Source organism: Alligator mississippiensis, chromosome 1 (genome assembly GCF_030867095.1).
Source record: "Alligator mississippiensis isolate rAllMis1 chromosome 1, rAllMis1, whole genome shotgun sequence".
Taxonomy (NCBI): domain Eukaryota; kingdom Metazoa; phylum Chordata; order Crocodylia; family Alligatoridae; genus Alligator; species Alligator mississippiensis.
This window is the reverse complement of record NC_081824.1, coordinates 242,027,295-242,043,498: the sequence shown is the minus strand read 5'-3', so window position 1 is coordinate 242,043,498 and position 16,204 is coordinate 242,027,295. Positions and strand designations below refer to the sequence as shown.

At 50.0% G+C, this 16,204-nt stretch overlaps 1 protein-coding gene across 4 annotated transcripts in view; it reads left to right on the top strand.

The window, feature by feature from the left end:
- Positions 1 to 16,204, top strand: part of PTK7 (protein tyrosine kinase 7 (inactive)) — a 188,245-nt gene that overhangs the window by 169,471 nt on the left and 2,570 nt on the right. For 3 of the 4 annotated variants that reach the window (XM_059720357.1, XM_059720360.1, XM_059720358.1), the window contains exons 12-18: positions 41 to 191; positions 882 to 1,009; positions 1,716 to 1,919; positions 3,349 to 3,504; positions 12,075 to 12,101; positions 12,816 to 13,048; positions 16,078 to 16,158. In XM_059720357.1, coding sequence (XP_059576340.1) covers positions 41 to 191; positions 882 to 1,009; positions 1,716 to 1,919; positions 3,349 to 3,504; positions 12,075 to 12,101; positions 12,816 to 13,048; positions 16,078 to 16,158 — 980 coding nt within the window. The remainder of the gene's footprint in view (positions 1 to 40; positions 192 to 881; positions 1,010 to 1,715; positions 1,920 to 3,348; positions 3,505 to 12,074; positions 12,102 to 12,815; positions 13,049 to 16,077; positions 16,159 to 16,204) is intronic. The other variant, XM_059720359.1, reaches the window with a different exon arrangement.

Below are 16,204 nucleotides of genomic sequence, written 5' to 3'. Positions count from 1 at the left end.
ATGCACTGACACTGAGCAGCTGAAACCTCTTTGTGTTTAGTTTACATCACCTTTAAACTGGAGCCAGAGCCTACAACAGTGTATCAGGGGCACACGGCCATGTTCCAGTGCCAGGCAGAGGGTGACCCAGTGCCACATATCCAATGGAAGGGGAAGGACAAGATTCTAGATCCCAGCAAGCTCTCACCCAGGTAAGAAGCCCCTGCCCTCTCTCCTGCTTTGTATTCACAGGCTGTGTGAGAATTGGTTCCTCTGTATTTACCTATACAACATTAGAGGGCTCTTGCAGGCTGGGGTTTACGTGGGCCATCTTGATGCTTAGCATCTCCAGTCATAAGCATTCAGAACCTCTGGGTTAGGACTCCTGTAAATTAGAAGTTTTGACTTGATTTGCTTGGGGTTTTGCTTGCCTTTTGGGATTGTCTCATTGAGGTCTGCATGGCTGGAGGGGCTGGCATCTCATTCTTAGCTGGTCGTAGTGCTTCAAGGAATCGAGGAAAAAGCATGAATGTGGTAAGATTCTGGCTAAAATCACAGGAATTAGATTTGCTGGGTTCAAGCCACTGAGTCTAAACACTCAGGCTTCTCAGCATCACTGTCCTTTTTGCACTATGTATAGCTCTGTTGAAGGCTATCACTCTTGGCACTGTATGGAATTGTGGGAAAGAAGTTAGCATGATCAGACCCTTGGCAGGCAACCTCTGGTGTTAAAATTCAATGTAATTTCTTCTAAATGAGCCCAAGCAGACACACAAAGAGGGGCAAATGACTAGAATCTGTACCCTTTGGTATGAAGCTTACAATCTGGTTGTTTAAGCATGAAACTCTCAGGCCTGGCTTTGCCCTCCTTTGTTTAAAAATAGGTTCTGTGTCTTTTGTAGGATCCAAATCATGCCCAATGGCTCTTTGGTGATCTACGATGTTACCACCAAGGACTCAGGAAGATACACTTGCATTGCAGGCAATAGCTGCAATATCAAACACCGTGAAGCCTTCCTGTATGTTGTAGGTAAGAGAGCATTTACCTCCCCAAAGGACCATCTGTCACTCAGAGCCAAAGCAGAGCATCTCACATTCCAGTGGGGCTGGGAGCTCAATGGAAGTCCATGTAGCCGAACAAAGGACAGCTGGATCTAGCAGGCAGGCATGTCCAAGCCAGAGGCAAGCAGACAGCCCCCTCCACACAGGCAACATTGTGGGTCTCCTTTTCCTTAGATCCTTTCATACTATGCCAGCAGGGTCACCATCCTTGCCCACAGCAGTAGTGAAAGCTACCAGAGGCAGGACATATCTAACCAGGCAGTGGAGTGAATTGCTGGAAGACCTGCACTGGGGGTGGTAACCATTGGGAATCAGGGGCCCCATTTTGCAGATCACTTGAGAGATGAAGCCTCCAGCAGCATAGCACACCCAAGCAGCAGGTGGAAAAGTTGGTTTCAGAACTGATGCATGTCAGCACCTTGTTTCATTTATGTGGGCAAACCCAGCCTGGCCCTGCTTAGGTTAAAATCTGATGTGATCTCAGTCTGGGGTGTTGTGGCTACACAGGTTTGAAGCTGTAACCCTCCCCTTACTGGGAGCTTCTCCTGTGTTAAATCATTACCTGTGTACAGTCAGCCCCAAGCAGGCACTCCTGTGCATGTCCTGCTCCCAGCCCATGTGCTAAACTGAGCTGTGTACAGTCATCTTACCCTGTGTCCCTTTCTAATCTGCAGACAAACCAGCTATAGAAGGGAATGAAAATCTCAGCAGCCACACACCCTACAAGATGATCCAGACCATTGGACTGTCGGTTGGGGCTGCTGTTGCTTATATAATAATTGTTCTGGGCCTCATGTTCTACTGCAAGAAACGGAGGAAGGCAAAAAGGCTGAAGAAGCACCCAGAGGGCGAGGAGCCAGAGATGGAGTGTCTGAATGGTGGGACCTGGGCCTTAAGTGTCCTAGTTAGGGAGCTATCTTGGCCAGTTCGGGCCTCCTGATACAGCCTCCCAGCCATATCCGTTGCTTAGTAGTTACCAGCCTTTGCTAGCTATTAGCAACAATAATGAGCGAGTAGTGTGCTGTGGGCAGTGTCGTATTTTGCTCCTGAACTACAGCAGCAGTGGCTTCAATTTTAACCTTTTATTTTCCTGTGGCCATAAACAAATTCAGAAAGTCTCATGAATAACAGGTGGTCTCTGAGCCTCAGCTGGGGACTATTGCCTGGTGCATTCATGTCAGGAGCTGGACAAGTTGTCCTATTAGAGTGACTAGGTTTTGAGGCCAGGCTGTAGGTTTTTTTTGGCAGTAAGCACAGCTGTAGTAAGCACATATCTCAGCAGAGGCTTCTGCATATACTCACAGCTGAGACTTGCATAAGAGTCTGTACTCTCAGCTGTGGCTTGGGTAAGTAGTAAACCATGAGATATCCGTGGGAGTGGCTGTACAGGGGAGGAAGCAGGGTCTTCTCTGGTGTCATTAGGTTTCACATACTATAACTTTCAGGAGTGTTAAAGCAAAACCCCCCTGTGGGCACAAGGAAAAACTGGCCATTCCTCCAGGCACAGACAGACAAGCATGTAAAGACCTGTCTTAGTGCCATTGCTTCAGGCCCAGGCTGACCCTGCTGCACTTGCAGGATAGGGGGCAGAGGAGCCAAGGAGCTCAGCCAGCACTTTAGATTGTGAAAGGACCACAAAGTGAGGCTGAAATGCTGGGCCAGCAATGGGGGGCTGCAGCAGTTACAGGAGCCACTGAATTCCATTTGCATGCAAGGAGCCTTGTGTGTGAATGCAGCACCCTCAGGTGAACACAGCGAGGTGTAGGTCATCCTCACTGCTTTCTCCTATAATGGATTTCTGTGAAAACTAAGTTATCTGCCAAACTTCCCTCTTCCATCTCTGTGTGTGTCTGAGTGCTGGGCTCCTTCAGGAAGAATGCTGAAAACCCCAGGGTTGTAGGCACTAATTCCTTCTCTGAGGCTTTTCTGGTAAAAGTTGGGTAGCATAGGGAGCAAGCTATTCAAGGCCTTCCAAGGTGAAATAAGCCATTAACATTTCTGGGTCTGCAGCCAGTCATGAGCCTTTTGGGATGAGTTGATTGCATAGAGGCAAGTTGGAGTACACTTACTTGTTAGCTGGGGTGTTTCTTCCCGAACTCAGTGTGAGAGGCCCAGCTCTACCGTGCCGTGTTATCACAGGGTTTGTTAACTCATGCTGTTAAATTCGTGCTTGGATTTTGGTTCTCCCTTCCCCTCGGGTGGCTATGGGAGAGCCATGGGGAATGCTCAGGTGAAGGAGAAAAGCAGAGGAAATGGGTTCCTTATCCACTGGCAACAGGAACTGATTCTGCCTGTTTTTCCTTGCAGGTGGCACTTTGATGCAAAACGGGCAAACTGCGGCTGAGATCCAGGAAGAAGTGGCATTGACCAATCTGAGCAGTGGTGCCACAGCTAGCAAGAGACACAGTGCCACAGATAAGATGCACTTCCCGCGCTCCAACCTGCAAACAATCACTATGCTGGGTACGTTGGGGAGCAGTTTTGCTTGTCCTTGTGCCAGTGTCCTTTGCTTTGTTTCTGCTAGTCTGGTATTGTGGCTGATCAGTAGGGATCCGGGTTTTCCGTTTCCCAATGAAAAACAGAGTAACTGTGGATTTCCCCCATTTTAGCAGAGAAACCCATGGATTTTCTAGTTCTACAGGGAGCTTCCTGCAGGCTGGCACAGTTCCAGCCTGCAGCGGGCTGGGAGGGATCAGGAGGAGGGCAGTGAGACGGGGTGCCATGTCAGGTAGCCTGGACAGCAGCTCTTGCAGGTAAGTGTGGGGAGTGGAGGAAGGGGGTGGGGAATGAGGCCCCTATAGGGAGGCAGTTGGGCAGGGCTGGGGGTGGGGCTGAGGCTGCTGCCCTGCTGGGCAATGTGTGGGGCTTGGGGCCTGGGGCCTCAGTATGCAGCTTCAGAGCCCCTGCAGGGAGCAGGATGAGGCTGCGGTTGGCTTGTTTGGGGGTGGAGTGGGGCTGGCTCCCTGTCACAGTGTGCATTCCCAGGGGGTGGTGGGGACCCGCGCCCCGCAGATCTGTGCGCAGGACAGGGGTGGGGTGCATGGCCACTGTGAACTTGTACTGCCCTCCCCTGGGGCCTCTGCAGCGCACCGTGTGCAATCCGGCACAGCGGGACCACGCAGGAAAGCTGCATGCCTCTGTGAGCTCTGCGCTGCCCTGGCAACACTTCCCTTGTGTGCGCAGGCAGTGGTATAGGGTTGTGCCCCTCACTGCCACCCCTGCATGCAGGGGAAGTGTCACCATGGCAGTGCAGAGCTTGCAGAGGCAAGCAGCTTTCTTGCACAGCTCCATTGTGCCCCAGCCCACAGCAGGCAGGCAGCGGGGGGCGGAGCTGGCTCCGTGCTCCTTCTTTTGCAGCAGCCGCTGCCTTCTGTTGGGGGTCAAGGGTCTGTGGACCTGGGTCCCTGACCCCATAGCCCTGGCAGCTGGGGGCCCCTTCCAGCAGGCCTGGGGGGGGGACAGGGGCTGTGGGTAAGGGGCAAGGGGCACCAGCAGGGCTGGGGGGGTTGTGGGGGGGAATGAGGGGCACCAGTAAGACTGGAGGGCCATTGTGGGGGAGTGAGGGTCACCATTAGGGCTGTGGGGGCTGTGGGGTGAGTGAGGGGCACCAGTAGGGCTGGGGGGCTGTTGGGGGAGTGAGGGGCTCCAGCAGGGCTGGGGGGCTGTTGTGGGGGAAGTGAGAGGCACCAGTAGGGCTGGGGGGCTTTTGGGGGAGTAAGGGGCATGAGTAGGACCAGGGGAGCTGTTGGGGGGTGAGGTGCACCAGTACGGCTGGGGGTTGTGGGGTGGTGGTGAGGGGCACCAGTACAGTTGGGGTTGTGCAGGGGGGGAGTGAGGGGCACCAGTACGGCTGGGGGTTGTGGGGGTGGGGGGTGAGGGTCACCAGTACAGCTGGGGGTTGTGGGGGGTGAGGGACATCAGTATGGCTGGGGGTTGGGGAGAGTGAGGGGCACCAGCAGGGCTGGGGGCCTGTTGTGTGGAAAGTGAGGGACATGAGCAGGATTGGGGAGCTGTGGGGAGGAGTGGGGGGCACCAGCAGGGCCAGGGGGATCTGTGGGGGGCCTTTAATTTTAATTACAGATGGGAGGGGTATCAGAATTTGCAATTTTTTTATTAGAGAATTTGCGATTTTTTTCATCAGGGAAAACCAGGATCTCTGCTGATTAGTCTGGTCCAGACCTACAGTTAGGAGACTTTATACCCTAGGATGGACCTCCACTTTCAACAAACGGAAAGATATCTAAAGCTTATTTTGCATCCCAGCTGTGAATGAAGTTATGGGCACAGAAGCGCTAGGGGTCAGCTTGTCTGTCTGTAGTATAGCACTACCCAGGCAGGAAATGAGCCATCCCTAGGATCACAGCTCTGATCAGTCACCCCCTCTTGGATACTTACTAGCTTGCTCCATTGGGTCCACGAGTGGGCTACAGCTATACTTTTTCCATTAGCCTCTATGCGCGCTTTCTGGGCACAGGCTCTTTCTCTTTTACACCTTCCTGAAAATGGAGCTCCACAGCCTTTGTTGCCTTAGGCCCCTAGCACCAGTGTTGGACCCCCAGTAGCTTTAACCCACCCCTTTACTTTTGGACTCCAGCTGTTTGGAAACACTAGACTATATAACTTTCCAGGATCACTTGGCAGACACAGCAGAGACCTCTAAGAACACCAACACCCTCTGAGAAAAGGGGTTGGGAGGAGAAATTACCCAAGGTTACTGAAGACACTATTGCACTTTATGTAATGGCATAAGTAATGCAGATACAGGAAACTTACTGGCTTTGCATATGGTTCCCTGCATGGATTTCATCACCATTCAGGAACATTTTTTTGGGCTGGGGACAGGTCATCTGGCATTGTCAAGGCCCATCCCCCATCTGTGGACATCTGCATTTCTCTTCCTCCCTTTACCCACCACTTCCTTTGTGCCGGTGAAGCTTTTCACTGTACTTGAGCTTTTCACCTTACTTGAAATCCCATATTTGTGTTAGTACCATTGTTCTGCTTGGGGCATTTCCAGTCCCTGAGCTCCCTTCCCAAAAGGTAGGAAAACCTGGTTCTCTGAGTTTCAGACACCTCCTTCGTGTGCCCAATTGTTGGCTCATTAAAGTTAAAGTGATGTACATTTGTTGGCAGTCTCATCAGCAAAGGTGAATATGTAATGACACAGACCAGTGGTTTCCAACCTTTTGAAGTAGGAGATCACCTTTGGCATTTAAAGCAACCCAATATCTACTGTGCTCTGGCCCCCCCCCCCCCCCCCCCCCCCTTGCAGGTTAGCGAGTGGGGAGGGTAGGCAGAGTGGGGGGCAGGTCGAGGCAGAGGGAGTAAAAATTATTTGGGTGCACCTCCCCAGCAGGTCAATCCCACCCACCTGGGCCCCACTCAACTTACCCCTGCTCCTGCCTCTGCGACACTGTCCCTCACCATGCAGGCCTCAATCTAACCTCCTCCCCTTCCCTCTCCCATGGACTGACCTGCTGGGCTGGGACACGTGTGCATGTGGGCACTCAGTCCCCTACCCCAGCTTCGGATCGACTCCAAGAGGCTCTGAGATCTAGAGCCGCTGGTTGGTGACCACTGATATAGAGGCATTTCATGGTGCTGCTGTTTTCATGGTCATGACCAGGGATCCTAGTTTTCTCTGATTTTAAAAAAATCCTCAATTTTTAGTAGTGTTTCATTTCAGTCATGGAAAAATGTGGATTTTGGGTTCCCTTTTTTTTAACTGATAATTGGGGATTTTTTTAAATCAGAGAAAATCAGGATCCCTGGTCATGACTTCTCCTTCCAGTAGTTCTCCACACACAGAGTCACATGTGGGTGAGCTCAGCACCTGAACCTTTTGGCTGGAGACTTTTTTTTACCTCAGTGGCATCTCTACTGGGTGCTTCAGCCCCTTTGCTTGCAGCAAGGATACACCTCTGCTCCTCAATTCGTTTCAATTCCCTGGATGAGTTGAAACAATTTTTGTGTTTGATAAATCCCTCAGATTCCTCTTGGATCCCAACATCATTGGCAAAGTGTAGCGGGTGCATATGGGTGCACATGCACCCCCTGAGCGTGGCGATACAGTCCTTGTGAAAAGGCATTGCTGACACTGTCAGTGGTGCTTGTGGGTGGTTGCCACTTGCTACCCGCACCCCGTACGCCAGCGGCGGTGTCTGTGGATGGTCCGTAAACACCGCTGGCTGCCGCTACTGCTGCCGGTAGTGTCTGCAGGTGGTCACCAACCACCAACCACCACTGAGAGCACTGCAGCTGCTTGTGGCAGCTCTCCACTTACTGCTGCCATGTTCCTGCCACCAACAGTGCTGCTGCCACCTGCTGGAACTTGCCATGCCCCCTCAGCTTCCAGGGGCACGCAGCATTCATACCCAACATTGTATCATCAGGTTTGCACTGCTCTCCCAGCATTGCTTCATCCTGGTGCCCTAGCATAATATGGTTGGCACTACATCTGTCAGCACTGTTTCACTGCTCCAGATCAGCTGAAGGGGTGCCCCAGAGCTGGGTCTAAAGAGAAGTGCTGCCCAGCCTCTCTGCTCGAGTGCTTTTTTGCCCCCTTGACACCACCTGTGCCAACTTGAAGATGCACAGTACTCCATTAGAAATGGTAGTACCAGTCCTGCAGGCTCTGTGACCTCCAAGTTGCCTAAGGATCTGGAGGACATGCATATCACTTCAAATTAATACCTCTACATTACTTTCTGGCTTCAAGAAGATCAATCCTGAAAAAGTGTTCACAGGGCATGTCTGCAGATGCCTGTGACTGCACGTTTGGTACTGCGTAATCATTTAGTACTTGCTTTAACAAGTACTAAATGAATGCACAGTACCTGCTGGTACTGCACAGTCCTGGTGGTGCACAGTTATTTTTAGACTCTGCATCACCATACCTCGTCGCTATGGTGATATAGTGTCAGCATCATGGTTTGTGCCTGCCAACGCTATGTCGCCATAGTGATGAGCCACATCACTGTAGCTCATCGCTACAGCAATATAGTGTCTCATGTAGACATGCCCACAGACTCTCATGAGGCAGAGCAGGCCCCTACACCTTTGGTGCTGGCTGATTCAAGTTCTGTGACACCACCTGAGTTTGCTCATACCAAGAGGTGGAAGAGGTCTTCCTCCAAATTAGTGCCATATTTGTCTCTGCTTTGCTTTGGCAGTGTGGCATGGGGCTATCCCTTAACCTAGGCAGATCCCTGCAGAGATCAACACTCAAGAGGGCTCTCTTCAGCCCTGTTGGTATCCAGCTGTTTGACATCAGACATCCAAATGCTAGTACTGTTTCCCTGGCCTCCTTTTACACTGGCTTCTGCCTCTCCTTTAAGACTATCAACACTGCTCTTTGATCCATCATCCTCTAACTCCTGTTTTGTCCTGAGGGTAACCCTGATCTGGTCCTGCCCCTTCTGGTTCCTTTCATCACAGTTATGGAAGCTGCTTTTCTGTGCACTTTGGTGCCACTATCCAGCTGATACATTCCAGAACTGTCCTTCATTTCCATCCTGGCACCTTCTGGCCTGGGGGCCTTATATCTGCAGAACTGACTCATCACTCAGGTCACATTTCTTCTGTTCCTTCAGGTTTTATCAGTTCTCCCTGCCTCCCATTTCATGGGCTGATTTGCCATCCAATGATACTCCTCATAGGAAGAGCTAAACTAATTTTCCTCTTCCTCAAGCACTGTGCCTTCACCTGTTTCTGTGGCAGAGAAACCTGAAGGGTTCCTAGACATATTTAGGTATATAATAAGAGTCCTCAACCTGGAAGAAATTGTGGAGGCCCCTGTAAGTGAATTAATTGACAGACATCTTGTGCTAACCAAATCCTTTGAAAATGGCATTACCAATCATTGAGGCCACTATACAGCCATTTTATGACACCTGTGAAATCCCATCACACAGGTCCTGACAGAAAACAGTTTTTCCAGAGGGCAAAGTTCCATGCTTGCACCAAATCCTCTTGTTGCTCATGGTGGCAGCTGCCAACAAGAAGACAAGGGTATGCCAGGTTGCCACCAAGTGAAGATGAGCCCAGATACCTAGATTTGTGTGGCAAGAAGGTTTGCTTCTTGGTGAAGCTGAGTTTTATCAAACCAAACTAGCCATATATGATTTCAAGTTTTGTGACTTCCTTTGCAGACAGCCTCCCTTCTAGGTCCAGAGACTCCTTCCTCTTATCCATATCAGAAGAGAGACTTATGCCTAAGATTGCTTAACAAGCTGCCCTGGCTGCAGTGAAGATGGCATCGCACTCCATGGCCACTGCTGTAGTCATGAGAATGGCATCATGGAGAATGTATTCTGGACTCCTGAAAGAGTTCAAACCTTGGTGCAAGACATCTCCATTCAGGGTGCTAAGTTGTTTAGCACTGAAACTGAAACAACCCTCCATTTGCTGAAGGATTCAAAGGTTGTTCTGCATTCATTCGGAGTCCACCTGTCTTCCTCCTGGCCCAAGTCTCTCTTCCGTCAGATTTAGTCCCCAGACTCCCTCTGTCTGTTCCTTCCTCCTGGCATCTTTCCCTCTTGACCCTCCATAGCAATTTGAGATAGACATGCAGGCACTGCCATCCAGGGCCTTCCCACTCAACCTCTCATTGTGACCAGAAGGGAGGAGCTTTGATGGTGTGTCTGAGAAATGCTTCCCTAGATCCTACCTTCTTTCCTTGTTTGGCTTCCTTTTGGCCTGAACCGGTATTCCCATAGACTGGTAAGTCACAGACAAGATGAAAAGCAGCTCCATCATCCTGTTGTCTCCTTTCCCTCTTCAAGTACACATCCCATCCATTTTCAGGGAACATTCTCACAAGAGCATTCTTCAGCAGGGGTTATCTCTTGTCTCTGGGAGGAGTGGAGCATTTACTTCCTGATTCCACAGCCTTACTTCATGATTCCAAAAAGGAAAAATGAGATTGAGCACGAGCTTTGAAACCTGGACAGGAACATCTGCAAGCTCAAGTTCAAAATGGTCATGCTAGCAGCCTTCATTCCCTCTTTGTGCTAGAGACTTGCTAACATTTCTGAACCTACAAGAATCCTCCTTTTATGTTGCCATCCAACCCTCCCACAGACAATATCTACATTTTCTTAGCATGAATAACTGCTCGCTATTTGAATCCTACCCTTTGACCTCTCTGCTGTCCTAAGAGTTTTCAGGAAAGTTCTCACAGTAATAGCAGCACATGTCAGAAACAGGAGATTGCTGCCTTCTCCTAATCTGGATGACTGGCTTATCAGGTGACCTACAGCAGAGTATCAGGCAATCTTTTGACAACCATAACAACCACTCTTGGTCAGTGGACTTCCATGTTTTAGATAAATAACCAGGGTCCTCCCATTGTAGCATGGGTATATTCACCATTGCTACAACCTTTCAGCAACTCATTTGCCTGGTCCCTATAGTGAGGCAGTGGACTGTCTGAACAGGGTCAGGTTGGTCCACCACAAGTAAGAGACTCATTCATCTTTTGATTGTTCCTAATCTGAGTTCTCTGATGATAAACCTCATTTCAATGGAGCAAAACACAGAGCATCAACTCTTCTGCTCCAAGATGTTACTCTAGGCTAGTGGTTCTCAACCTTTTAGATTCAAGCCACCCCTAGTTAGAGTCAAGGTACTCTCAGAAATTGCCAGCTGTCACTCATTTTTGACTGTGGGGGAAAATACCAGCACAGTTCTTCTGTGGCAATGAACACAGAAAAACCACAACAGGTCAGAATGTTCTTGATGCTATGGGATTCTTATGTAAAAACTCTGTTTTTACCTTGTGAATCAGGTGTAGGTGTTTGTACACAGTACTATATTGTGTGGTATCCTTAAAAGCTTCCAGGTGTTGTGGCACCCCAGTGCCTCCAGAGTGTTGTGGCACCCCAGTTTAGCATCACTGCTCTGGGCTCTTTCCAAAGCATTTCACACACTGTGGTGCAAGGTCCCATATCATCTAAGCAGCACCAGCCTGGCCCAGGTGACTGGGGATTATGTCTGCCAGACAAGTCACTGAGATCTGACCCCTGATGGCAGATCTACCATACATGACTTGTTAGCTGGATTGGGTGGATGGTTCTCTAAACTCACCACAAATTTCTGCTCATGGTCATTTTCAAGTTCCATCTGGGCCAGAAAATTTCTTTCCCATCTTTTTTTCTGAAGCTGCGTGCTTGCCCCACTGAAGCTGTCCTCCTCACACTGGGTTGTGTAAAAAAACCTCTGTCCTGCTGCTGACATGGGCGAATTCCTCAGGTATCCACAGTTGTTCATGCCCATGATGGAGAGATCCAGGAAGTCACCTTTTTCCTCACAGAGGCTTTCCATTTAGATTCCAATTGTGTTAGACTCTGCTAGGAGTTGGACAAAGTGGCTTCTCCATCCATTGTTTAGATGTATCCCAGTCAGGGCCTAGCCTTCCTCTCCTGCCTCATTCTGCAGGGTCTTTGCAATGGACATTTGCAGAGCAGAAATAGGGAGCTAAACCCACACCCTCGCATACTGTTCTATTTGTAGAGGCCTTCTGGAGTGACAGAGCATTTGACAAAGCTGTACACCAGTTGATTTTTGCCTGAGACACTCCAGTTCTTCCAAATGTGTTGTCCACATGCATTCAAACCCCACAATCCTTCCATTCTTCCTCTGAGCCTGTCTCTTTGCAACTCTGTGGTTGAGAGGGAATGGAAGAGCTGGCATGCACTCTCCACTGTTGATGCTTGTGCTATGGAGAGGGGGCCTGAAGGGAGGAATTGGGAGTACTTAGTATGGATGCTGCTGTGGCAAAAAAGGCCTCAAAGGCTAAGCTCACTTATGTGGGAAAATGGGAAAATGTGGGTGGACAACATACCTTGAAGACCTTCAGTTACCCAGAACAAATTCTTCAAGTCTCCTCTTCCTAGCAGTTGCAAAGAATATTGCCAGAACTACCAATAGACTGTCAAGAATGGGAATGTCTTATGGTGTAAATTTGGGGTCCAGGTTCACAATTGCTTTGTTAGCTGATCAGTATCTCAGTAACTCACTTTACTGTTTCCTAGGAGCCAGCAGAGATGACAGTGCTAGAGGTGAGAACTGATCTCATCTTTTTGCCCTGTGGTAAGGTGCATACCCTAAGTTCATATGCTCTGTGATGTAGCACTTACATCTGACACATGTGCAAGAGTCACCTGATTATCCCCTCTCCTGAGGCTCCTGTTGCAGGCTGTATGCACTATAATTCATGTATCCTCATGATCTCATCCCTGAGAACTAGACTGGAACAATGTGAAGGCCACATACCTAGGGTGTGCTAGCATTGTAGGTATTACAACAGCTCCCAGTTGGTTTAAGCCTTAAGATCTAATCTGGTAAAGAGGCAGTCTTTCTACAGAGAGGAGTGTGTGAATAGGGGGCCCTCATGCAGAGTGGGGTGGTTCACCCCTTCTCCCTGGTTCACACCATTCTCTAGGCCACTAGAGGACTGTCTCATAGAGCAGTGTCAGCTGTGTTTTGGGCATAAAGACTAGATTGACTTCTTGTGGATAGGAACAGTTGTTCACACAGTGTATAGGGCTGCCTGTGCAAGCCTGCACAGCCCCGCCTTTATTCTCTTCTCAAATTTTACTTCTTTTGAATGGGATTGGGGAATGATAGACAGGAGTGCTTTGCCTCCCTGACCACCTGTGCTTGGTGCTGCTGGGAGGGAGCAGGAGATGAAAAATGGGCTGTGGAAAAATGGATATTTCTGCAGGTGGTCTTTAAGGATTTTTACCCACTAAGGTGATGCTTTCTTCTTCTAGGGAGGGGTGAGTTTGGGGAAGTCTTCTTGGCCAAAGCAAAAGGCATTGAGGACAGCGAGAGTGAGATGCTTGTTCTGGTGAAGAGCCTGCAGACCAGAGATGAGCAACTGCAGCTGGACTTCAGGCGTGAGTCTGAGATGTTTGGCAAACTGCATCATGCCAATGTGGTACATCTGCTGGGTCTGTGTCGTGAGGTGGAGCCGCACTACATGATCCTGGAATATGTGGATCTGGTAAGGGACACTTGACTTCCAGCAGCTACTCCAAGGACCCAGAAAAAAAATGGATCCATCTATCTGGGATAGAAATTGTGGGGCTGCTGCTGATGGCAAATGAGCTAACCACTCTCCTGAGCCAGAGAGCAGTCCTCTTGGCCACGGGTAGAAGTTGTTTTTGGCATTACGTGGACCAGATGGATGCCAAATAGGGTTAATTAGGAGTCTAGAGAAAAACTTTGTCCTACTTTTCTGTCCCCTTATTGAGTCTGTAGGATCTTCTGCCACTGAAGTCAGCAGTGTTTTTAGGCAGAGTGCCAAAAACATCTGCAACCTCAACTTGTAATATATTGGCATGCCAGGGACAGACAGTGGGGGAGCTGCAAGGGACCTGATCCTTGTTGTGGCAGTGCAGCCCTGGCCCCTTTCCTGCCATCTACCCTAAGGTATGCATGCCAAGTAAAATTTCTTCACATGCCACACTCTGTCATGCGTGTCAGGGGTTGTCTACCCCTGCTCTACCACCTTTACCAGGGTAAAGTCCTAGGTAGTGGTCCTACCACACCATGGTAGTTTGGTGTGTGTGTTAAATTACCAGGGGTTTGCTGTGATAGACATTGATTATCTAGAACATGGGTGGGCAAAATGGCAGATCTGTCTGGTGGCTGGACTCCATTTCCCAGCAGCCCCAGCCCATGCTGCGGCCTGTTTCCATGGAGACCCCAGCAGTGGTGTGGCTGTGACAGTGCAGGGCCAGGGTTTCCATGGAGACCAACCCCAGCAGCACTGGCAGGGTGCACAGCTGGGTGGGGAGCTGCTCCAGGGCTGGGATCTTGTGGCAGTGACAGCATGGCCCAGAGCCAGGACAGAGCTACAATCCACTACCTGCACACGCTTGGCCAGAGTGTGATGGCAGCAGATTGCAGTTCTGTCCCAACTCCGGACCAGTGTCACAGCCACAAGATCTTGGCCCTGAAGCAGCTCCCTGTCCAGTTATGCACCCTGCCAGTGCTGTTGGGGCTGATCTCCTTGGAAACCCTGGCTCTGCACAGTGACAGCCCCACCGCTGCTTGGGTCTCCATGGAAACTGGCTGCAGTGACATGGGCAGGGGCTGCTGGGAAATGGAGGCCACTGCGGGCCTGATCCAGCCTGTGGGCCAGACTTTGCCCACCCCCGTCTAGAAGGAAGATTGGCAGAAGATGAATTTGTCTCTGTTCAGCATGACCACAAGTCAAGGGGTGCAGGGATTGAGAGTGTGGGATGAAGAGAGAGCAGGGATTGGCTCTGTCCCACATCCCCCTGGTCCCTGTACCTCCTCTGACTAGGCCTAGTATCCCCAGAAGAGGTGCAGGAATCAGGGGGGATGGGGTAAGGGCAGGATGTGTAGGTATTGGGGGAGGTGAGGTAAGAGCAGGAGAGTAAGGGGCAGCTTAAGGCTGCCCTAACATCTACTTGTTCGAAGCTCTCCCCATATGTTGGTCAAGCCTTCAAACCCTCCCAGGCCAGGGGAGCAGCTTTGCTGGTGTTTCTTGCTTACTAAGGCTGATTTGGGAAACTGTGACCCTGGAAGTAAGGATCCCAGGTACTCGTTGCGAGTGTCTTGCCTGGGCTTGCTTTGAATTGCCTTGGGACAGCTCAGGTGGGTAAGAAGATCAGTAGTGGAAGAGGGCTGTGACTTCTAGTGGGAACACTAGATAGTAATACCTGTCAGGAGGCCAAGAGGAGCCTCCCCATTCAGGGTCAGGTGCAGTAAACACAAGTTTCCACACAACCCCCACTCCTTGTGTGATAGCAGCACCAGCTGTGGGAGTGGAGGGGTTCTATGGTGTCTGAAGGAGAGCCAGTGATAGGCCCTTGCCACTCTTGTATCTTTCACCGAAACGGTATCTCATCCCATCCCGTCTCATCCTATTCTCATAAAGAAATTAAGATGCTGTGACTTCAATGTTTACATGGTCCAGTGGGTGGCAAATTGGCTTGGGGGTTGCACCCGGAGAGTGGTAGTAGATGGGTCAGTATCGACCTGGAAGGATGTGGGTAGTAGGGTCCCACAGGACTCAGTCCTTGGACCTGTACTCTTCAATGTCTTCATCAGTGACTTGGATGTGGGTGTGAAGTGTATTCTGTCCAAGTTTGCAGATGATACTAAATTGTGGAGTGAGGTGAACACTCTGGAGGGTAGGGAACAATTGCAGGCAGACCTGAACAGGTTGGAAAAGTGAGCAGAACACAATAGGATGCAGTACAATGAGAACAAATGCAGAGTGCTGCGCCTAGGGTATAAAAATATCCAGCACACCTACTGGCTGGGAAGTGACCCTCTCAGCAACACAGAAGTGGAAAGGAATCTTGGCGTCAGAGTGGACTCCAAGATGCATATGAGTTGTCAGTGTGACGAAATCATCAGCAAAGCTGACTGCACTTTATCATGCATCAGCAGATGCATGACAAATAGAACCAAGGAGGTGATACTTCCCCTCTATGTGGCATTGGTCAGACTGCAGTTGGAGTACTGTGTCCAGTTTTGGGCACCATACTTTAAGAAGGATAATCTTGAGAAGGTCCAGAGGAGGGCCACTCATATGGTTAAGGGTTTACAGGCCAAGCCGTATGAGAAGAGACTGAGGGACCTGGACCTCTTCAGCCTCTGCAAGAGAAGGCTGAGAGGTGATCTTGTGGCTGCCTACAAATTCATTAAGGGAGCACAGCAAGAATCGGAGATGCTGTGTTTACCAGGGCGCCTCTTGGGGTAACAAGGAACGATAGTCATAAAATGACAGAGAGCAGATTTAGGCTAGATATCAGGAAAAACTTCTTCACGGTAAGTGTGGCCAAAATTTGAAATGGGCTTCCAAGGGAGGTGGTGCTTTCCCCTACCTTGGGGGTCTTTAAGAGAAGGCTGGATAGGTATCTGGCTGGGTCATCTGACCCCAGCACTTTTTCCTGCCTATGCAGGGGGTCGGACTCAATCAGATGAGATCCCTTCCAACCCTAGCATCTGTGAATCTATGAAAGGTGGCTCTGGAATATAATTTTTCTCTGACAGGGGGACCTGAAGCAGTTCCTGAGAATCTCCAAGAGCAAGGATGAGACACTCAAGTCCCAGCCCCTCAGCACTAAACACAAGGTAAAGCAGCAGCACTGGAGACTAGAAGGGACACAATGAGTCAGCT